Genomic DNA, 22,547 nt, shown 5'->3' with positions numbered 1-22,547 from the left:
ATGGTTGTGAGCCACCATGTGGGTGCTAGGAATTGAACTCAGGACCTCTGGAAGAACAGCAGTGCTCTTAACCTCTGAGCCATCTCTCCAGCCCCCACATTATTTTCTTCTTAATTCTTCATCATTTAATTAGAATTTAATTCACAGTTCATACTGGCTCCCAAAATATTTGAAACTCAGGTAATTTTTTAGCAAAATGTCATTTAGGCAGAAAGTCTTATTGTAATTGTACTTCAAAACTTTAGACCAACTGTCTTAGTTAGGGTTTCTGTTGCTGTAAAGAGACACCATGCCAACTCTTATAAAGGGAAACATTTAATTGGGGTGGCTTACAGTTTCAGAGGTTTGTATCATCATGGCAGGAAGCCTGGCAGCCTGGTGCTGGAGAAGGAGCTGACAGTTCTACATCTTGACCCGAAGGCAGCAGGAGTCTGTGTGCCACACTGGCATGGCTTGAGCATATGAGACCTCAAAGCCACTCCCACAATGACACTTCCTCCAACAAGGCCACACCTCCTAATAGTGCCACTCCCTGTGGGCCAAGCTTTCTAACACATGAGTCTATGGGGGCCATTCCTATTCAAACCACCATACCAGCTAATAATTGGATGTAGGACATGTTTTAAAAAACTGTATCCTGTGTTTTCCTTCAAAAAAGATACTTATCTCTTCTATAATGATGAGCTTATCACTCAGTCGACTAATGACTAGTTCTGTTTAAAACAGTTAAAAAATGCTGGGCGGTGGTGATGCACATCTTTAATCCTAGCACTTGGGAGGCAGAGGCAGGTAGATCTCTGTGAGTTTGAAGCCAGCCAGGTCTACAGAACAAGTTCCAGGACTGTTATACATAGAAACCCTGTCTTTTAATTAAGAAAAAAAAAAAAAAAAAGGTTAAGAACCAATTACCAAGCTTTCACCAAAACTACTAAAATATAAAAATCTTATTTTCTATCCCATGTCATTTGATGTAGTAAAGAAAGAAAATGTTTTGCTATTAAGTCATAGCTGAATTTCACAAGTCTCTCAGCTTCTTTTGACTCTGCATTACGTTCTAGTACATTTTCTTAATTCTTAGACTTTCTACTTGATACTTGTATTTATAAAAACCCTTATTGTCAATTTTGGCATTAGGAATGAGGAAAGATAAAACCCCAATAGCTAGCTATTGTTCATGCATCTTTCCAGGCCTCAGTAAGCAGGTTTCTTTTATATTACAGACCTCAGTAAGCAGGTTTCTTTTATATTACAGATCTCAGTAAGCAGGTTTCTTTTATATTACAGATCTCAGTAAATGAAGATACTGGGACTTTACAAGTGTGATAAGATCTTGTCTTTTTAAAAAACAAATACTTAAGATTTTTGCAGGCCGAATACTTTGAACTCAGAGCTTGTGCCAATAGCAAGAGCAGCTAGAGTCTGAGGGACCTTCCCTACACACACACACACACACACACACACACACACACACACACACACACACACACACACACACGTGTTCCCCCGAGGCTGCTTGTCATCATTCTGCCCCTGGACAGGTCAATAGTGGGTTCCAAGCTACCTAGCTGATCTCCCAGGCCCCATTTTTCTAATTTGTGCAATCCAGGTGTTGAACTAGTTTTTCACTGCGCCCACCCCCCATTCTATTCTATAGTTCCCTTCTGTACTCAGTGAGCATGCATTATTTTGAGAGAGTGTTTTTTTTCTCTTTCCCCCATTTTCATGTGTGTAAACCTGTATACATGATTGCGTGGGGGCCCACATGTGTGGAAATGCATGTGCATGTGGTTGGGTGTGCACGTGGAGACTGGAAGTTGATGTCAGAATCCTCCTAGCTGACCCTTCCACCGTATTCACTGAAAGCAGGACCTCTCAGTCAAACCCAGAGCTTGCTGCTGTGGTCAGTCTCAGTAGCCTGCTTGATCTGGGGGACCCCTGTCTCCAGTTCCCAAGGCTGGAAGTGCGGTAGAGCCACCCTGCCCAGTAACAGTATTACAGGTTCTGGGTATCTGAATGTCCTGTCCAGGTACTTGGAAGGCCGGCAGTTTAACCACGAAGCCACCACTCTAGCCCAAGAGTCATGTTTAGTACAAGTAGAATTTAGTATTGTTACTAACATCCTTTTAAGTAATATTGTGATACAAATGCAACTGTTTTTGCAGCACTTGAAGTTTAAGAAGGGGAGCTTGCCCAATGTGGTCAGGCAAGAAAGCCGTACACGGACATTGTGGAGGCTAGAGTTTTAAAAGCTGGGTGTGTAGCTGGTGTATGATTGTGTTTCAGTAAGAAAAAGGAGATGTTGTGGAAAGGCTTGGGAGGCACCCCTTGGAATCCTCACTGCATTTGACCTGTGTGGGGGAAGAACGTGGATGACTTTGACTTTGTTCTTATATCCCTTTGTGTTTTCAAATGCCTCCAGCCGATGTTTTTAGTTATAAAAATGAGAAATGAGCACAGCTTACAAGGGGGAAAAATGCAACCGACTAAGTTTCTTAGAAATGCCCCGGAGTCTTCTACCCCAGGGAAATGCCCCTTGCTTCACTGGGATGCTGGGCAGATGATGTGGAGGCCCTTTGCCATAGGTACAGGATCATGAGAAAGAAATGGAGACGAAGCGATGTGAACATCGTGAGTTCCTATCTGCTGGGGAAGCCAGTAAACAGGTCTCTCAGCAAGGGCATCATCTACCGTACATAGTGTGTGGTAATTCTCTGAAGTTCCAGCGTGATTCGGGCTCAAAGCTTATGGCAGCTTTTGAAGGTGTGTTCAGCAGTCCCAGGTGTTACAGCTGCTCACTCAGTGATGGCCACATTGACACCCTCAGACAAAAATCAAAGAAGGCTGTTGTTGTTTTTCTTTTTGAGCTATTAATTTGGGGGTTTGGAGGTTTAGTAGGGGTTGTGAGTATCTCTGAGGAAATTGTTTTGTCTTGCTAGCTGGCATCCTTACCACCCAAACATCCGAGCCTTGTGTTATAGACCCTGAGCTATTTAACAGTTTGCTTGGGAAATTACTCCCCTGTGGATTCACACCCACATGTTAGTTCCTTTTCCCTGGTGACCTTGCCCCCTTGGTCTCTTCTAAAAATAAACACACTCCAAAGTATTGAACAGGGTTTTCTTTCACACCACTCCTTAATGCTGGAAACTGGTAGAATTGATGTAAGTACTTAGTGATTTCAGCAAAATGCCCTAGAAGTAAGAGAGGAGTAAGGAAAAAACGAAAACAAAGCTAATGACTGACACAGAAATCTACACTGTGTCCAACAGCCCTATCAGCGGCCAGAGTTCGATTCCAGAGAGGGGACGGGCTTTTGTTGCGGCAGGTCCATCCCTCTGGAACATATTTCCTAAGCCATACTCAACTCTAGTGTCTTATTTGAGCTTTTGAGGACATTCTTAGTAAGAGTGGGTTTGGCTCCCCTAGACACACTCTGCATAGTCTGGTAAGATGAAATGGAAGACAAAGGTTAAAAACTTAAACTGTTCTCATTTTCCCAACTCTCTAGACTGTACGACCTACTTGAATCCAGTTGGGAAGCACATGATTGCTGATGCCCAGAACATCACAATCAGCCAGTATGCTTGCCATGACCAAGTGGCGGTCACCATTCTTTGGTCCCCAGGGGCCCTTGGTAAGTGGTGACACTCATATCCTCTGTGGGGAATGGATGGTGCCAGTCTGAGTGGCCGTGTGTGGCGGCCTCTGGGTAAGCAGGTGTCGGTGACAGGGAGGCTGAGAGGCGGTCCAGTGGACACAGGGCCACTCCGTGCTCTGTTGTCTCCTCCAGCCAGGCACACATACACAGCTCGGAGCAGTGCCCCGTGGCCTGTGTTTTGTTGCCTTGTTTTAGAGAATCGTGAGTTTTAGAAGACACCGTATCGGTGATGGTTTTCCTTTTAGACAGGGCTTTACCCTGCAGCCCAGACGAGTGCTTTAGCCTTAGTCAGAGGGAGGTGGTGATGCTGGAAGTCCCCGTGGCCTGTCCAAGGGCATGTGGCTTCAGCCTCCACCTGCAGGGGTCTCTGTGTCACAATGACATGTGGGCCCACCTTCGGCACATTTTGTGATTTTTTTTTTTTTAATCCCCCCCCAGGAGAATCCTTGTTTTCATAGGAAAGCATGAAATCAGTGAATTTTAAAGTTGGAGACCAAGTTGAATTTTTTTCTTTTAAAGACCTTTAAGGCCAACAAAACTCAGAGTGAAATAAAGGAATAGAGCAAGCAAGCCCGCCTCCTCTGGCTGAGTTGCTTGCCTGAGACTGTCCTCTTGAATGAGTTGATACCTATGAGAGGGGGGCGCAGTCAAGCCAGGGTAACCTAAGATTCCTTGTTTGTTTGTTTGGTTTTTCGAGGCAGGGTTTCTCTGTGTAGTTTTGGTGCCTATACTGGATCTCGCTCTGTAGACCAGGCTGGACTCAAACTCACACAGAGATCCACCTGCCTCTGCCTCCTGAGTGCTGGGATTAAAGGTGTGCACCACCACCACCACCACCACCACCACCACCACCACCACCCGGCTCCTAAGATTCTTTTTTTATTTTTTATTTTTTAGATTGATTTATTTATTATGTATACACTGTTCTGCCTGCATGTATCCCTGCAGGCCAGAAGAGGACACCAGATCTCATTATAGTTGGTTGTGAGCCACCATGTGGTTGCTGGGAATTGAACTCAGGACCTCTGGAAGAACAGCCCGTGCTCTTAACCTCTGAGCTATCTCCCTTAACCTAAGATTCTTTGAACCCATTCAAGTGAATTTGATTAGCAAAATTCCTTTCTGTTTATTTGATTTTTATTTTTTGAGACAAGTGATTAATTGTGGCTGGCCTCAAACCCACTTTGTCATCCAGGATGTCATCCAGGATAGCCTCCAAACCCTGATCTTCCTGCCTCCACAGGTCTCCACTTCAAAAGTGCTGGGAGAAAAAATGTGTCCCAGCATATCCAGCAGCTCCCTCTTGTCTTTTGAGACATGGCCTGGCTATGTGGCCAGCGCTGGCCTTCTGCTCGTTCACCATCTTTCCTGCCGGAGCCTCCCAAAGCCTGGGGTCCTCTGTCTGTACTGCCATGCTTGGTTGCGATTGGCCCTTCACAGGAGGCATTTAGATTGGTAGAGCCCTAGTTTCCCCGAGTGCCAAGTGGGGGTGGAGATTGCCTTGTGGTTGGTGGCCAGAGAAAGTTGTCGGACACCAACTGCTGTTGTCAGAACCTCCATCCCAGCCCTACATTGGCCCTCTGACTTTGCACTGCTCGTGGACATTTTTTTTCAGCACTTGTCCAGGGAGAAGTAATATAAAGCCTAGATTTCTTTCCTTTTAAAAAAATGATTTATTTTTATTTTATGTGTGTTGATATTTTGCCTGCATATATATCTGTGTGAAGGAGTCAGACCCCCTAGAACTGGGCTTACAGATAGCTGTGAGCTGCCATGTGGGTGCTGGGGATTGAACCTGGGTCCTCTGGAAGAGCAGCCAGTGCTCCTAACCGCTGAGCCATCTCTCCAGCCCCAAGCCTAGATTTCTTAATCTGAACAAGAATAAATCTCAGAACTGCAGTGTAGTAGTGAGAGAAAGGGAGAGGGAAGACGGAGGTGTTGGGCCAACTTGCCTGTCCACATAAATACTTCTGCGTCTAAACCTTATGTGTTTTCCAAAGGTCATTTTGTCTTAACATTTAGAGACTGAAAATATTCTCTGGATAGAAGAAGTGGTCATTCCCTTGAAGGCTTAAATGGCTAAGCCTTGATCTGACCAACTGCAGGCTCCTCCCTCTTTAGAAAGAGAGTAAGGTGTGGGCTAGTGGGGGAAGGGGATAATGATTTACGGTGGGCTGGGGGTGGAGTGGGCAGGTCCTATCAGGTCGGTTCCGGTTCTGCGGAAGTCAGGAAAGCCCATGGATTAAGGGCCCTGGCTGGGAGCTCAGCACTTCCTGGCTCGATCCTTTGTTTACCATGAGATCCCAGGGCCCGGTCCGTTTCTCTGAACCTCTCCGCAGTCAGCTGCAAATGGGAATAATGGTGCCCACGTCCGTGCTTGTTAGAGTCCTTCATCAACACCAGAGGGAGAGAACAAGTGTGCTTCTCCAGGGGAGGTCTCTCTGTCAGGGGGCTGATCCTCACCCAGCCCCACAGTGTTAACGGGCTCAGGATAGATGTGTATTAGGAATTACATTTGCTGCCTCAGTCTCCTCTCAGCCCATATTTGGTATTATGAGTTTCAGTCTGGCCTTTGAGGAACAAGGCCCAGGTCTATCCATCGATGCCGCGTACCCGAGCTGATCCATTTTTTAAGTAATTGTGAGAGGCTTGCCTTTAATCCTGAGTCACCTGCCTTTTGTTAACAGTCTTTCTGGAAACATTGCATGAATCACATCTTAGTTTTTAGGTAGTAAAGATTTGTTCAAACATCATTTCTTTTTCAGTCTCAAAAGGCAATCTCCCGTGAGGTTAAATAGTTGGTCCTACAGAGATGTTGTATCATGTCATCGTGTCTGAATCTCTGTTTGTGGATCCACTGACTATCACCCCACAGGAAGCTTTGTGATTAACAAAACGCCATGCACCATGGAACTCCCAGGTTCTACAATACGAGGCTCTAATTTGGCTTTTCTGCCTGAACCACCATGAAATATGTGCTCTTCATCAAATAATTATAGAATTGGAGGAGCTATTCAAAGGAGAAAGATTTCTGTGACCTTTGCCATCAATAATTTCCCCACCTGGTTAATTGCATCCTGTGTAATTACTTCTGCCCTGGGAGGGGGAGGGTTGAAAATGTCTCCTTGTCTGGTGTTCAGAAGGAATGTGAAATCGATATCTCCACAATCAAGGCCAGCTTTGGGGCTCTCCAGCTGCACTTGGGCCACTCCAGTCTCCATGGGATACAGAGACCCAGTGCTGGCTCCTGCGGTCATCAGAGCTTAATCCTCCTGAAAGCATCTAGTCAGACGTGCAGCGGGAGGAAGGAAGCTCAGGTGGTGAGGCTGGGCCTTTCAGCAGCACTGTGGGCGTCTAGGGCCCTGAGGGCTGTATTCGGAGCACACACTGGGCAGCCCTCGGGTGTCTGCATTTCAGGCATGATTAGAGGAAGACCAGCATTCCCCTAAAATATTTAATCCCAAGCCTAGGAACCCCTTTGGGTGCAGACATACACTTCGTTGGGAATTTTGTTAAGTTCCCAGTGAAACATATCAAGAAAGTATATAGCTAAAACTTCAGATTAAAAACAAAGCTTGGGGGCATTCACTGGGAATTACTGTCAGCTCAGTGTGCCTGAAATTATGCATTCCACTATAGACATTGTGATCAGTTTAGACTTGAGCCTAAATATTGAATCCAAGTGTCACAAAAGCAGTAGATGTTTGTCCCAGTGGCCGAGTGGGCTAGAGAACGTATTAGGTACAGTGATCACTCACCCTGTCCCAGAGGAGTGAATGAAGGTTGTGCATTCTGTTCTGTAGACACGCTGGCAGAGGAGGATGTTCCTTTAGCTTTGGTGTAGAGCTGGAGAGGCTGCGACCTTGGAGGAGGGAAAGGGTGTTCCGAAGTAAGTAGGTCTGCATTTCCTAAAAGCCTCTGCTTTGCTTAGGCATTGAATTCCTAAAAGGATTTCGAGTAATACTGGAGGAGCTGAAGTCGGAGGGGAGGCAGTGCCAACAACTGATTCTAAAGGACCCGAAACAGCTCAACAGTAGCTTCAAAAGGACGGTAAGTCACCCTCAGGGAATGTGCCCCTGAAGACACCATTGTTCCGGGGGTCTGAATGGTCTATTGAAAGTCTGAAATTGGAGAAGGTGGGGGCGGCTGTGGGGTCCACAGCCCAGCCAAGGTGGGCGAGAATAGGAGGCAGCAGCCGAGCCTGCCACACTCCCAGGAAAGCTCTTCAGCAGGGCTCTTCAGCTGTAGTGAACACACCTCTCTGGTTACACGGAAGCAGCAGCTATCCCAGGTGTCTGTGGGCTCGCCCTTCGCTCCCTCCAGCTCTGAGACTCAGTACTGAGGTCCCATGCTTTCTTGTCTAAGAACAGACAGCACTGTCCATCTTTAGCATCGGGGATCCAAACCCAAGCTCAGTCCCTCAAGCAGACCTGACTTTCCACTCTCCTGGGATCTGCTCACCCTGGAATTGTGTCTTTTGTAGGTGGGGGTGGGGGTAGGGGCGGAGGTGGACAATTCCTCCACACTACGTGTGTCTTTGTTCCCTTTTAGGGAATGGAATCTCAGCCTTTCCTGAATATGAAATTTGAAACCGATTACTTTGTGAAGATTGTGCCCTTTCCTTCCATTAAAAATGAAAGCAATTACCATCCTTTCTTCTTCAGAACCCGGGGTGAGTATTGTCTTTCCTGCCTGGCTCCAAAGGAGTCATTTCTACTTCCATTGATCTCTCCACAGACGCATTTACAAACGCACCAGATACTGATGTGAAGTAAGTAGGGTGAGAAGCAAATTCACATTTAAAAAAAGAAAAATGGGACAAGGTTTCTCTACGGTCCATGCAGCCCTGGAATTCAACAGGTAGCCCAGGTTAGAATAAACATCATGTCATTCTTCCTGCCTCAGTCTCATGAGTGCTAGGATTACAGGCATGAGCCACTATACCAGCTCAGAAATGCATTTTCAAAAATAAAGGCTAAGGGCTGGAGAGTTGACTCAGTACTAAGTACAGGTTCTTCTTCCAGAGGATCTGGGTTTGATTCCCAGCACCTGCTTTGGCAGCTCACAACCATCTGTAATTCTAGTTCCAAAGATCCAGTGCCCTCTTCTGACCTTGGTGGACACCAGGCACAGACATACATGCAGGCAAAACACCCATACACATAAAATAATAAAAAGGAAATAAATAAGTAAAGGTTAGCAGGCTGCATCTATAGCTCAGTGGTGGAGTGCTTACCTAGCATGTGCTGGGTTAGCAGTTATTTGCTGGACATGGTAGTATAGTCACAGGTTTTCATCGGGACCACAATCAGATCTGTTCTGTCATCCACTTTTTAAATAACCACACAGAGACTTAATAGTCATTATAAATGCTCAGCCAACAGCTTAGGCTTGTTACTAGCCAACTCTTAAAACTTAAATTAACCCATTTCTATTAATCTACATTCTACCACATGGCATTACCTCTCTTTCATCTTACACCTCCTGTTTCCTCTCTCTGTGTCTGGCTGATGACTCCTCTGACTCTGCCTTTCTTCTTCCTAGTGTCCTTAGTCTGGTTTTCCCACCTAACCTTATCCTGTCCAGCTACTGGCCAGTCAGCTTCTTTATTAAACCAATCACAGTGACACATATTTACACAGTGTAAAGGAATATCCCTCAGCACTCAGGAGGGAGAAACAGGAAGATCACTGCAAATCTGAGGACAGTTTGACCTATGTAGACTGGGCTGCATACCAAGATCCTAGCCTAATACAAAGAAAACACACCAACAAAAACATTAGGCCAGGCCCAACTGGAGACAGCTCTCTCTGCTTTGTTTTAGATCAGGCATGGTGGTTTATTTACATATTGTTTCTCATTTGTTTATTTGTTTGTTTTTTATTTACTTATTAGTAAGGCAAGGTCTTACTCTGGAGGCTTGATTCTAGAACCTAGTTATATAGTTAAGGCTGACCTCAAACTTACAACAGTCCTGCGCCTGCCTCCCAAGTGGGGTTACAAACATATGCTGCTGTGCCAGATGTCAGCTGATATTTTAAAACATTTATTATTATTAATTAATTACTGTTTTTGTTTTGTTTTGTTTTTGAAACAGGGTTTCTTTGTGTAGCCCTGGCTATCCTAGAACTCACTCTGTAGACCAGGCTGCTTTTGAATTCACAGGGACTTGACTTTGCCTCCCAAGTACTAGGATTAAAGGCATGCACCACCATGCCTGGCTAAATTATATGTATTTTGTGTGCGTATGTATGGGGGGGGGGTGCCACTGTGTGTGTGTGTGTGTGTGTGTGTGTGTGTGTGTGTGTGTGTGTGTAGGTATGTATAGGCACCATGGTGTGGTGTAGAGATCAGAGGAGAACTTGAAGGAGTTGGTCTTTTCCTTCTACCATTTGGGTCCTAGGGAATCAAACTCAGGTCATCAGCTGTGGTGGCAGATGCCTTTACTTTCCAAGCTGTCTCACCAGCCCAACATTTGTCTTTTGACGACACTGTGGTCACCATGAACGCATCCATGTATAAAAGCAATGTGAGCCGGGCGTTGGTGGCGCACGCCTTTAATCCCAGCACTCGGGAGGCAGAGGCAGGTGGATCTCTGTGAGTTTGAGGCCAGCCTGGTCTACAGAGCGAGATCCAGGAAAAGGCGCAAAGCTACACAGAGAAACCCTGTCTCAAAAAAACAAAAAAACAAAAACAAAAAACAAAACAAAAAAAAAAGAAGTGTATAATGCTTGAAGCCGGGCGGTGGTGGCGCACGCCTTTAATCCCAGCACTCGGGAGGCAGAGCCAGGCGGATCTCTGTGAGTTTGAGGCCAGCCTGGGCTACCAAGTGAGTTCCAGGAAAAGGCACAAAGCTATACAGAGAAACCCTGTCTCGAGAAAAAAAAAAAAAAAAAAAAAAAAAGCACTGTGATACTTGTTGGCAGGTGTGATTTTTGTAATTTGCTTGTAGAGAACTTGCCTAGCTTGCACAAGGCCCTCTGATCTCTAGCATTAAAGGAAAAAAAGGGTTGAGAGGGGACTTAAAAACAAACAAGAACACAGCCTAGGAATAAAAGGTGTAAGTTGATTTTTGAAGTAAAGGGTAAAAAGACAAAATGTTGTAACATCATGAGGGTGGTCAGGATGAGGGTAAAAGCAGTATCTCAGGCTGGCAAGGTGGCACAGGGATCCGCTTGCCAGCAAGCCTGACCACTTGAGTTCAGTTCACAGGATCCACATGAGAAAAGAGAGAACCAACTCGGTAAGATGAATGCTGTAACATGAGGAATTGCTAAACAGTCTTAATAAAAAACCCGAGACAGATATTGGGCTGAAAGCTGAAAGATCAGAGGGATAGAACAAGCCACAGCCGCAAGTTCTTACCGCTAGGAAATCCTCAGCCCAAGAGAGAGCTACTTCCTGTATACTCAGGCCTACGTACCTTTCTGTGCCCTGCCATCTTACTTCCTCTCTCCACCCAGCTACATCACTTCCTCTTTCTGCCCAGGTCTATCAATTCCTGTCTGTCTGTACAGACCTCCAGACCTCTATGGTTAACTAGTGTTGGGATTAAAGGCATGTGCCACCACGCCTGGCTCTGTTCCCAGTGTGGCCCTGAACTCACAGATCTGGATGAATCTGCCTTCCGAATGCTAGGATTAAAGGTGTGTGCTACCACTACCTGACCTCTATATTTAAAATAGTGGCTGGCTTTTTCCTCTGATCCCCAGATAAGCTTTATTGGGGATAATATATAGTAAAATAAAATATCACCACACAACTCTCCAAAGTTGTCCCCTGATGTTCTGACCTCTACATGTGGGCTGTGGCGTGCATATGCCCCACATATAAAATAAGCAAATGTAATTTGAAAAATCCACACCTAAGACCACTTTTTTCTAGAAAATTTTTACAAAATTAGCACTAAAGTTTATCCAGTCTCTATTCTAAATGCTGTCTAAATATTGGTGCAGCCCACCTCTGTAATCCTCCTTCCATGAAAACCCCCTCCCCCATACACTCAGTAGCTGTGCGCTCACACACAGAGAGGGCCAAGGGCTTGCTTGGCTGAGAAGCGCAGTTCTAAAGCCCATGCTGCCAGCTGCCAACCATGCCAACTTTCCAGTTGTTCGCCTTCCTCATTTATTCCGTACGTGGCTTCTCTTTCATCTCCCCGCATGGCGGCTTTGAAATTTCGTGGCTAGTCACCATGAGACCTTCAGTGGCTTCCTCCTGCCTCCTGATCAGACTTCTCACCTGGGGTTCTAGGTCTTGGATGGCCAGCTCTCTGTCTAGGTTGGCCTCCCCTTTCCTTGTGACTGGTCTTGTTGTATTCCTCATCTGTGAGATGTTTGGTCTCAGCCCTAGCCTATATCCATGTTCCCTTTTGTCAAATTCTTTTCTTTGGTTGGTTTTGGTTTTTTTGAAGCAGGGTTTCTCTATAGCTTTGGCTGTCCTGGAACTCGCTCTGTAGCCCAGGCTGGCCTCAAACTCACAGAGATCCACCTGCCTCTGCCTCCCGAGTGCTGGGATTAAAGATGTGCACTGCCACCACCACTGCCCTTTGAAGTTGTTTTTTTTGTTGTTGTTGTTTTATTGTGTTCTTTGTTTTTATTTTGTGTGCACTGGAGTTTTGCCAGCATGTATGTCTGTGTGAGGATGTCGGGTCGTCCCCTGTGACTGGGGTTGCAGACAGTTGTGAGCTGGGAATTGAACCTGGGTCCTCTGGAAGAGCAGTCAGTGCTCTTAACCGCTGAGGCATCCCTCCAGCCCTTTTGTCAAATTCTTTTTTTTTTTTTTTTTTTTTTTTTGGTTTTTCGAGACAGGGTTTCTCTGTGTAGCTTTGCGCCTTTCCTGGAACTCACTTGGTAGCCCAGGCTGGCCTTGAACTCACAAAGATCCTCCTGGCTCTGCCTCCCAAGTCCTGGGATTAAAGGCGTGCGCCACCAGTGCCCGGCTTTTGTCAAATTCTTAATGAGGTTTTCTATGCTGCCAACTTATCTTGTATTTCCTATTTTTCTAATTAAAATGATATTCGCCGGGCCGTGGTGACGCACGCCTTTAATCCCAGCACTCGGGAGGCAGAGGCAGGCGGATCTTTGTGAGTTCGAGGCCAGCCTGATCTACAGAGCAAGCTCCAGGAAAGGCGCAAAGCTACACAGAGAAACTCTGTCTTGAAAAACCAAAAAAAAAAAAAAGATATTCATTAGGTCAAGACCATGTGCAGGTCACATCTGTTGTTACTTTCTACATACTGATCAGATAGAAGACTCAAAGAATGTGTTTATGAGAACTCGTGTCTAAAACTTAGAATGCATGTGAAGGTTGAAATAACATCTCTGTGGTTACCAGACCCACTCAAGAGCCCTCCTGTGTGTAGACGTCTCCACAGTGGGGCATCCTGAGTGACAGAAGTGTGAAGAGCTCCACTGCCTTTGGAACCTTGAAGCTCTGCGGTATTGGACAAGCTTTAAAAACCTTGGTGGCTTTACACCACTTCCGCCATGTGGCGTGAAATGTTCGGCGTTAATATTTGTATGTTTTCTCATTTAGATTTTTATTAAGATACAACATAATTGTAATGAAAATCATTGTTGAAGTGGTGTAATTTTTACATTTTCTAGCACATCAAGCTTAGTATATATTTTGTTCAGTTGTTATAGAAGGAAAATATCAAACTGTCCTGAAACTAAAAATAGTGATCTTTTTTTTTTTTTTTTTTTTTATTTATTTAACATAATAGCCTGTGACCTATTGTTACAACCGGACAACATGGCCTGTAAGCCCTGTAAGTACAGCTGTCTGTTAAGTCTCAAAGCGTTACCCCATATGGTGTTGGAGCAGCCTTCGGGTGCTTACTGGGTCCTTCCTCCTCACAGTCTGGAAGCCTCGAAATCTGACTATCACCCAGCACGGTTCAGATGTGCAAGTATCCTTTGACCACGCACCACATAACTTTGGCTTCCGTGGCTTCTACCTTCACTATAAACTCAAGCATGAAGGTCCCTTCAGGCGGAGGACGTGCAAGCAGGTGAGTGACTGCGTGTGTAAGGAACACACATGTTTCAAAGGGATAGTGGGTGGCTGAGGTAATTGTTAAGCTCCTGTGGTCAGTGGATGTTTAGGAATGTTCACCACTGGGTCTGTCTCTAGCCTACTTACCATTGCTCTTAGTTATCCCCACTTGGGCTGTGTTGGGGTGACACAGAACCAAGGCATCCAAAGCATGGGTATTTCTAGTTTGTATTGTGTTTTAAGCATCTGCCAGGGGCTGGGTGGCAATCCCAGAGCTTTCTGCTCTTCAAATCCTGACTGCTCATCAAACAGCCTGCTTGCGTTCATCCTTTGTAGGTGGAAAATCTGGGGCTCAAGGAGGTCAATAGCTAGGAAGTGGAAAACATAGATCTTGAGCCCAGTCACTAGCAGATCAATGGGCCTTGTTTGTTTTGTTTTTTGTTTTTAAACTAAGTGTATCAAAACCAGTGGCAAGTTTCCTTCAGCTTCAGGAAGAAGAGGACTGAGGCCTTTTCTAAGATGAGCATTTGAATTGCTGTTTGCTTCTTTGTAGGACCAGAACACAGAGACAAGCAGCTGCCTCCTCCAAAATGTTTCTCCCGGGGGTTATGTCATTGAGGTACGTACAGTCATAGAATGCCCTGTTGTTACGTCCACAGGAAGCAGTTCCATAGAATTTTGAGTCTTTGGCTTGTTTGTTTTAAGACTGAGTCCCATGTAGCTCAGGCTAGTCTCAAACTCCCTTTAGAGCTGGGATGACTTTGAATAACTAACTTCTCCTGTTTCTTCCTCCCGGGATAATAGATGCTCACACTATGCTCCTAGCTTTTATGCAGGCCCTGGGGTCAGGTCTTCAAGCTTGCACAATAAATACTTTTATCGGTGGAGGCAGCTCCCCAGTTCCTTCTTTTTTAAAATGGTTGACTTAGAAAGTGTTAAACTGCCGCCATTATTCTCCCGCTGTGCTCCCACCTCCTGGTGACAGTGAAGTCACTGGTTCTCTACATCCCCGTAGAGAGAATCTGTAGTGACATAGCACTCTCTGTTCTGCAGCTGGTGGACGACAACAACACAACCAGGAAAGTGGTACAGTACGCGGTAAGGCCAGGTACGGCGCTCCGGCTTGGGTCTGCTGTCACACGCGTCTCTCGAGCAGGCTTCTAGTATTTTCTGTACTCTGTACATCTTGGTTCACAAAACAACACAGCCGCCCCTTCTCTCTCAAACGATTGCTCACCAAGTGAGTTCCCTTCCTCATTCATGTTGGGGCCTTGACGATCAAAGCGGCCATGGCTTCTGCCGCCGCCGCCGCCGAGCCTAGGCGATTGTCCTTGGAAGGAAAGGGGTAGGAAGGAAGGAGGGCTTTCCTGAGGCCAGGTTCTCACTCCCGGGTATTTACTGTCCTAGCACGTTCCGAACTATTGAATAATTCTTTTCTACAACCCTTTAAAAACGGCTGTGGAATCCTTTCGGAATCACCACAGCAGAGCCAGAGTGAGGTGGTTGGGGACCCTGGAACCTGTTAGTCAGCTTATGTTTAAAAACAAAAAGGGAACCAACCCCCGCCCCCTTTCTTTGAGCCCGTTTTGCTGCTTAAGTTTAACAGCTTTCCCTTTGAAATCTCCCAGTGCACTCTCCCTGGGCTGGGCCCATCAGAGCTGTGGCCATCACTGTGCCGCTGGTTGTCATCTCCGCATTCGCCACGCTTTTCACTGTGATGTGCAGAAAGAAACAGCAAGGTATCTGTCTCTCTCCTCCCCACCCTCTAGTTTGGGATACACTTGGTATCCCAGCCACTTGGAGGCTAACGCAGGTGGATCACTTCAATCCAGGAACTGGAGGCTGGCCTGGGTAATAGGGTGAGACCTTTTGTCCAGAAAAGAGAAAAGTCCTCTTGTTGTTGTTGTTTTGGTATGCTTCACTTTTTTCAAATTATCCGTAAACAGTTCTCCTTCCCTGCGCTAACCCTTTAGTTGATGAGGTTGTCAGAGCTCTTCACTGATGTGAGTGGCCTGCTGCTGCAACATTTCTTGACACATCCAAGGGCAGTTTCAGGTTAAAACCGTTTTTTTTTTTTTTCACTTCCGAGTAGACCACTGCAGAAACTGTCTGGTTCACAGTGCAAGTTGAGGCTGATGGAGTCGGAGACCAGAGACTCCCTAGATGGAGATGTCAGCTGTTCCTTTTGGTAAATTTGCTTTTGAGACCAGATCTCATGTAGCCCAGGCTGGCCCCCAACTTGCTGTGTAGCTGAGGATGGTCCTGAACTTTTTGCCTCCGCCTCCCAAGTGCTGGGATTCCTGTTGTGGGCCAAGGTGCCTCAGCTTAGCCGCTCATGCCTGAGACTCGGGTCATGTGGAAAAAGACAAAGCTTTATTTATAGGTGTCAACCTTATCTTCTCTCCCAATTTAGAAAATATATATTCACATTTAGATGAAGAAAGCCCGGAGTCCTCCACATACGCGGCGGCTCTCCCCAGAGACAGGCTCCGGCCACGGCCCAAGGTCTTCCTCTGTTACTCCAGTAAAGATGGCCAGAGTCACATGAATGTGGTCCAGTGTTTTGCCTACTTCCTCCAGGATTTCTGTGGCTGTGAGGTGCGGAATCCAGTTTCTTCTCTTGCTCTGGGCAGGATATGAGCTCCATCTTCCTCTTCAATGCCTTCTCCTCTCCAGTGCTTTCTGGAAACCTGCTTTTGCCCAGTGCTTTACTTTCCAAACCAGGATGAGTCTGAGTTTGTCCTGTCTGTCACCAGCAGGAAATGTTTCTTATGATACATTCTTGCTTGAGACCCTTGAGTGGCATCCACATGGTAGGACGTTTTTTGAGTGCTGGAAAGGGGTGCCCTGCCATGGAACATGTGACCAGAATGTGAGATTGTCACCTGACATCATGATGAGCGCCTGCAGGATCAAAGCCTCAGTGGTGGGCATCGGGAGAGAAGGACAAAGACAGCCTTTAGGAGTGTAGGCAGTTCTCTGAAGGAGTTTTGCTGAGATGGGTAATGGAGGATGGACTGTCCTTGGAAGAGATCTTGGAGACTGGGAGGGCTGAGGTTGATTCCTGTGTCATGGAAAGGGAGAAACCAGTGAGAAGATGGTGGCTAGAGAGAACCAGGGAGTGAAAGGGGAGGGCTCCAGAATTTGCCAAGTGTTTGAATGTCTACACGGGTTTCTTAGCTCTCTCCTCCGGCTCTGCCTCCTCCTCCTGTTTTGGTTTTTCTCACTATGTAGTTCTGGCTATCCTGGAATCCATATGTAGACCAGGCTGACCTCTAATTCACATACCTCTGTCCCCAGTGCTGGGATTAAAGGCTTGAGCCCACATGCCCAGTTTTCTTAGCCCCTCTTAACCATGAACATGTAGCTTTTCTGTAGACAACGACGCTTAATTTTTAGAGCGAGCGCTTAATTTTTAGAGTGAGCGAAGTCTGAAACTATTGTGGGAGGCATACCATCTGTTTGTCACAAACGCAGTTATGTGATATTTTGTAGTTCCTTTACTTTGAACTGCCATTTGGCCCATTTCTTTGGTGAGAGTGCCCTCTGGTGTTAATAAGATGTATTTACAACCTGTGGGATTTCCTCCTGTGGGGGGGAAGCCTTGAGCCTAGCAGGTGAACTAACTGCCACAGCAGCCAATAGCCTGACATGCTCGGACAGCACAGGCGTGAGTGGTGTATTTGTGCCCTGTTCTTTTGTACATAGATGAGATTGCACATAAAGTTTGTTTTTTTAAATAGCTGCGCCATCCACGATATTGACTTACCATGCCTGAGTTAGTCCAGGTTGTTGAACTTCTTGCTCTCTGGGCTGGCCCATTTCTGATGATTTCTCCATCATCAGAACGCCCCACATTGCAATTGCTCAGTCAGAGATAGAAAGATATGTTTTCAAAAGCACTTATGTTTTGTTTATTAAGATGAAATCAGCCCTGGACAGAGTTTTTACAGTTTTGTAAAATATGCCACACGTGGCTTAACAAAACTCAGATCAAAAAGATTAGTACAACTGTTTTTGTATGATATATAAACCTAGAGGCTATGTATTTTTAAAATACCCAGTTAGGCTGGGTTGTGGTGGCACACGCTTTTAATCCCAGCACTCGGGAGGCAGAGGCAGGAGGATGTCTGTGAGTTCGAGGCCAGCCTGGTCTACAGAGTGAGATCCAAGACAGGCACCAAAACTACACAGAGAAACCGTATCTCGAAAAATCAAAAACCAAAAAACCAGTTATCTTGAATTTGTATAATGTTAATAGAGTATGAGATGATTCAGAATTCTTTTCTTTTTTCTTTCTTTTTTTTTTTTTTTTTTAAGCAAATGGTAGATGTTGGGGCTTTCTTCTCTTGGGTACCATTTTAGAACAGAATGCCTCTCCCCTGGATAATCCGTGTTTAGCTGTTAGGAATTAATTTTTGAGCTACAGGAGAAATGGTGCTGGTACAGCTGACAAGGAATGCTCCTCCAGTTTCGGATGAAAGCTGTTGGAAAGGTGAAATCCTTTGAGAGGCTCACACATACTTGGCTTTCTTTCCTTTACCAGAGATTCCACTGCTCTCTTGACCCTCTTACCCCCAAACCCTCCGGTTCACAGGCCTTGTTGAGCTTGTAGACCTCTATGAAACGGTAGAGGACAGTACTTAATCCAGACAGGGTTAACCAGAAACCACACCACAGCAGCGGGACAGTGGACTAACCCTGGGTCTATGAACATGGCCACAGAGGCCCTTTTTCCTAGTCACACGCTGCATGTGAGTCACCTGTCACTGTGGGTGGCCCTGGCACCAGGTCCAAGCCCCATTTCCCAGTACACTCTGGGGTCACTATCCACATCCTCTTCTCAGAGCCTTTTAGCCTTGTCCCCAGGGTCTTTCTGCTCTTTAGATCTGGAAGCCTCACTCATTATACACACTATTCTCAATTCCTTCCCATTCTGTGCTCTCTATCATAGTGCAGGTTCCATGAGGACATTCTCAAGGTGTCTTAGACAAGTTGCTGGAAACCCTGGCTTCTGTCTCTTCACTTGTAGGGCAGCAGTGCTAATGACCCAACACGTTCTGGAGGTGATGTCATGGATGGCAGGCACTTCAGGAAGTCTGGTGTGTGAATGCAGTTGCTAACCACAGAGCTTTAGCTGTTTGTGTGTGTGTGTGTGTGTGTGTGTGTGTGTCTGCACATATCCCTGCTAATAATGGCTAAGGGGCAGATTATGGGACCTCACTCACTGGTATTCCAGTCTTCTTTCTGGACGTTGATGTAAATAAGCAGTGAGGTGACCTGTTCTCTTTCCAGGTGGCTCTGGACCTATGGGAAGATCTCAGCCTCTGCAGAGAAGGGCAGAGAGAATGGGTCATTCAGAAGATCCACGAGTCCCAGTTCATCATTGTCGTGTGCTCCAAAGGCATGAAGTACTTCGTCGATAAGAAGAACTACAAACACAAAGGAGGCAGTCGAGGCGCGGGCCAAGGAGAGCTCTTCCTCGTGGCTGTGGCCGCCATTGCCGAAAGGCTCCGTCAGGCCAAGCAGAGTTCATCTGCAGCACTGAACAAGTTTATCGCTGTCTACTTTGATTATTCCTGTGAAGGAGATGTCCCCTGCGTTCTGGACCTGAGCACCAAATACAAGCTCATGGACAACCTTCCCGAGCTGTGTTCCCATCTGCACTCGGGAGAGCACAGCCTTCAGGGGCTGGCTCAGCACCCAGGACACAGCGGTAGGAGGAACTACTTCCGGAGCAAGTCTGGCCGTTCCTTGTATGTTGCCATTTGCAACATGCACCAGTTTATCGATGAGGAGCCTGATTGGTTTGAGAAGCAGTTTATACCCTTCCATCCTCCCCCGGTGCGCTACCAGGAGCCAGTCCTGGAGAAGTTTGACTCAGGTTTGGTTTTAAATGATGTCATAACCAAACCAGGGCCAGAGAGTGACTTCTGTCTAAAAGCTGAGGCTTCTATACTTGGGGCCCCTAGGCCAGCTGACTCATACTCGTACCTGGAAAATCAGCATGCAAGCCTGGACCAGGATACTGAGGCGCAGCCCATCTGCGAGAATGGCCCTGCCTTGCCCCTGTTGCATGCGGTGAAAGCTGGCATTCCCTCGGATATGCCACGGGACTCAGGCATATATGATTCCTCTGTGCCCTCATCAGAGTTGTCTCTGCCTCTGATAGAAGGACTCTCCCCTGACCAGATGGAAACATCTTCCCTGACCGAGAGTGTATCTTCCTCCTCTGGCCTAGGTAAGATGCCCTGGGACTGGGCCCTCATTTTATCTATCTATCTATCTATCTATCTATCTATCTATCTATCTATCTATCTATCCATCTATCCATCCATCCATCGGTTGTTGTATTTTTGAGACAGGGTCTCACTATGCACCTCTGGCTATCCTGGAACTCACTGTGTAGACCAGGCTGACCCCGAACTCACAGAGATCCACCTGCTTCAGCCTCCTGAGTGCTGGGATTAAAAGTGTGCACCACTATGCCTGTCTAGGGATTGGGCTCTTGATACAGGCCATATAGCCTTTGGCCACACTTTTGAAAGCCATCCCCCATTTAGGTACCTTATTGGGCAGTGAAACCTGATAGGAAATAACATAACTCCTCTGATAGTCTTGATTTATTCCAGGTAAGGGGGGAATATTGAACTGCAGAAATGATGATGATAAATTATGGTGAGCTGCTCAGACCCCTCCACCAGTGTTATACATACTTTTGCACATGGTATTACCTTTAGGAAAAAAAACATTTATTTTCTGTACACACACACACACACACACACACACACACACACACACACACACACACACACACGTGGGGGTGGGGGCGGGGCATGTGCCATGGCAGACGTGTGGAGCTCAAAGGATAACTGGTGGGAGTAGATTCTCTCCTTCCACCATGTGGGTCGCACAGATTAAACTCAGGTTGTCAGGCTTGGTGGCCGTCTCCTAACTCAGAGTCATCTCACCAGCCCTGCATTGCCTTTCTACACTGGGAAAAGGTTGGAATACCAAGACACATGCACTGCGCAGGTTCATGAGTGCAGTATTTTCCATCCTAGCTTCACACAGCACCCCAGGTAGGAGGGCTCGTTCCCAGAGAGCCTCGGGAATCTGCCACACCTGTAACTTTTTGGGGCCACGCTTGCGAAACTTTGGCCTTAAAGGAAGGCTCTTCCTTCCTCTCCTAAGGGGACTAGATCCTGTTAGGAGGATGAAAGAGTTGGTCTGAGCTGGTTCTGATGTCTGCTTCTGGTACAGCATACAAGAGCGAATCCCAGCCATGTCGTGGCTTCGGGGTCTGGACCAGTGAAATGCACTGACCATGTAGCTCTGTCCTTTCTTCTCTCCGTAGGTGAGGAGGATCTCCCTACCCTCCCTTCCAAGCTCCTCGTCTCTGGGGTGTGTAAAGAAGAACATGGTTGCCACAGCTATACTGATGAACTCCACGTGGCTGCCCCTTTGTAAGGACATGGGAGCATCTAAGCATTGCCACTTTAATGGCTGCTGCTTGGGTTTCCCAGCTCACCTCTGCGTCGTGCAGCCCGCCTGGGGCTGAGGGCTCACACAAGGATGTCTGGAATGAAATTCTGGCCAGTACTCAATCCTGTCTGCTCCGGCCTTCTGATAGATATTTCGCAGAGTCTCCGATTTCCCGAAAGCATACGGAGCTCTCCAAGGCATGTCCGTTAGAGCAGGCGGCAGCCGGGTATGTGAGGCCATTCCTTGGATTGGAGCCTTTCCTGGGAGGCAGAGAGGAAGCCGGCACAGAGAAGCAGGAAGGCACCAACACTGCTTGTTCTGACTCCACTGACCTCTGCAAACTTTACCTGTTCCCTTTCAGCTACTTTGATTCAAACTGCTTTGTGGAAGAAGCACTTTGAACATCAGTACAGCTATACATCGAGTACTCTCTGGGACCCAGATTGTGCTGCGAGTGATGTTTCCATCCGTTTCTGATGTGGAACTTACACTGTCCTGAGTGTTAGGTAAACTCTGAGTCAAAGGTCTAGACAATGACTGAATGTCCATCCAGTCACTTTTTATGAAACAACTTTCTCTCTATTACTGGGAAACGTGGCTGACCAAGATGGAATCCATGGAGCAGGCTGACCATCTTGACCGTCATATATGAAGAAGATGCCAGCACCTGGGTGTCTTCCCTGGACCTAAGGAGCCAGCATGTGGGGACCACAGCTGTCCTGTTTAGTTTCCCTGGGTTACAGTTACTGCTCTGTAGCTCTCGGGTGATGATGCATAGAGATAAAGGACTATTACACAGCTGGGCGACATTATTGGAAGTTGTGGCTTGTGCTTTGGCTGTGGTGCTCTGTGTCCTGAATGTTAGAGGTCAGAATCTATTAAAACACAACCGTGTGTGGGAGGTGGTGGCCAGTTAATCTGCTGACGTGGTTTTGACTAGTGACAAACCTCCTTTTTAGAAAGCAGAAAGGAGGGGATTGTTACTAAAGTAAATGCTCTATTTTTATGAATGACTCTTGTACAGAAGTTCTGTTTCCAAAGGCAAAGCATCTCTTCACATGCTGTTTATTAATTAATTAGATGTATATAATGACTTGTTCGTCTCCTCTGTGGAAACCCTCATCCTCTCTCCACGGCGCATTTGGTGTGAGCATTCCTCTCCACTGTGATCATGAGTGCTGTTGGACTTTGGCAGGCTGTTTTCCCAGCATTCTACCGGGAACTGCAAAGGATTTTCCCATTCTTTAACCAGTTAGGATCAACATTAAGGAGGATGCTGAGAAAGATCCCAAGGTGGGGTGGAGGAGAGGCAGGGTTTTTCCTTCCAGGCACATTTTCAGCAGGAGGGGAAGGAAGCCTCGGCTCCTGCAGCAGTGTGTGTGTGTGTGTGTGTGTGTGTGTGTGTGTG

The 22,547-nt window shown here is 46.6% G+C and overlaps 1 protein-coding gene across 1 annotated transcript; it reads left to right on the top strand.

The window, feature by feature from the left end:
* The first annotated feature begins 3,508 nt into the window (after positions 1 to 3,508).
* On the top strand, positions 3,509 to 21,777 carry Il17rd (interleukin 17 receptor D). Its single transcript, XM_059274535.1, has 11 exons — positions 3,509 to 3,634; positions 7,590 to 7,708; positions 8,210 to 8,330; positions 13,383 to 13,427; positions 13,519 to 13,670; positions 14,208 to 14,273; positions 14,708 to 14,762; positions 15,283 to 15,393; positions 16,068 to 16,252; positions 18,950 to 19,895; positions 21,012 to 21,777. Exons 1-11 carry the CDS (start codon positions 3,544 to 3,546, stop codon positions 21,122 to 21,124), a joined length of 2,004 nt encoding a protein of 667 aa, XP_059130518.1. The 5' UTR covers positions 3,509 to 3,543; the 3' UTR covers positions 21,125 to 21,777.
* Positions 21,778 to 22,547: the final 770 nt, after the last annotated feature.

The sequence above is a fragment of the Peromyscus eremicus genome, chromosome 9, assembly GCF_949786415.1.
Source record: "Peromyscus eremicus chromosome 9, PerEre_H2_v1, whole genome shotgun sequence".
Classification (NCBI taxonomy): Eukaryota; Metazoa; Chordata; class Mammalia; order Rodentia; family Cricetidae; genus Peromyscus; species Peromyscus eremicus.
Note: the sequence above shows the minus strand (reverse complement) of the source record. Positions and strands in the feature narration are given on the sequence as shown.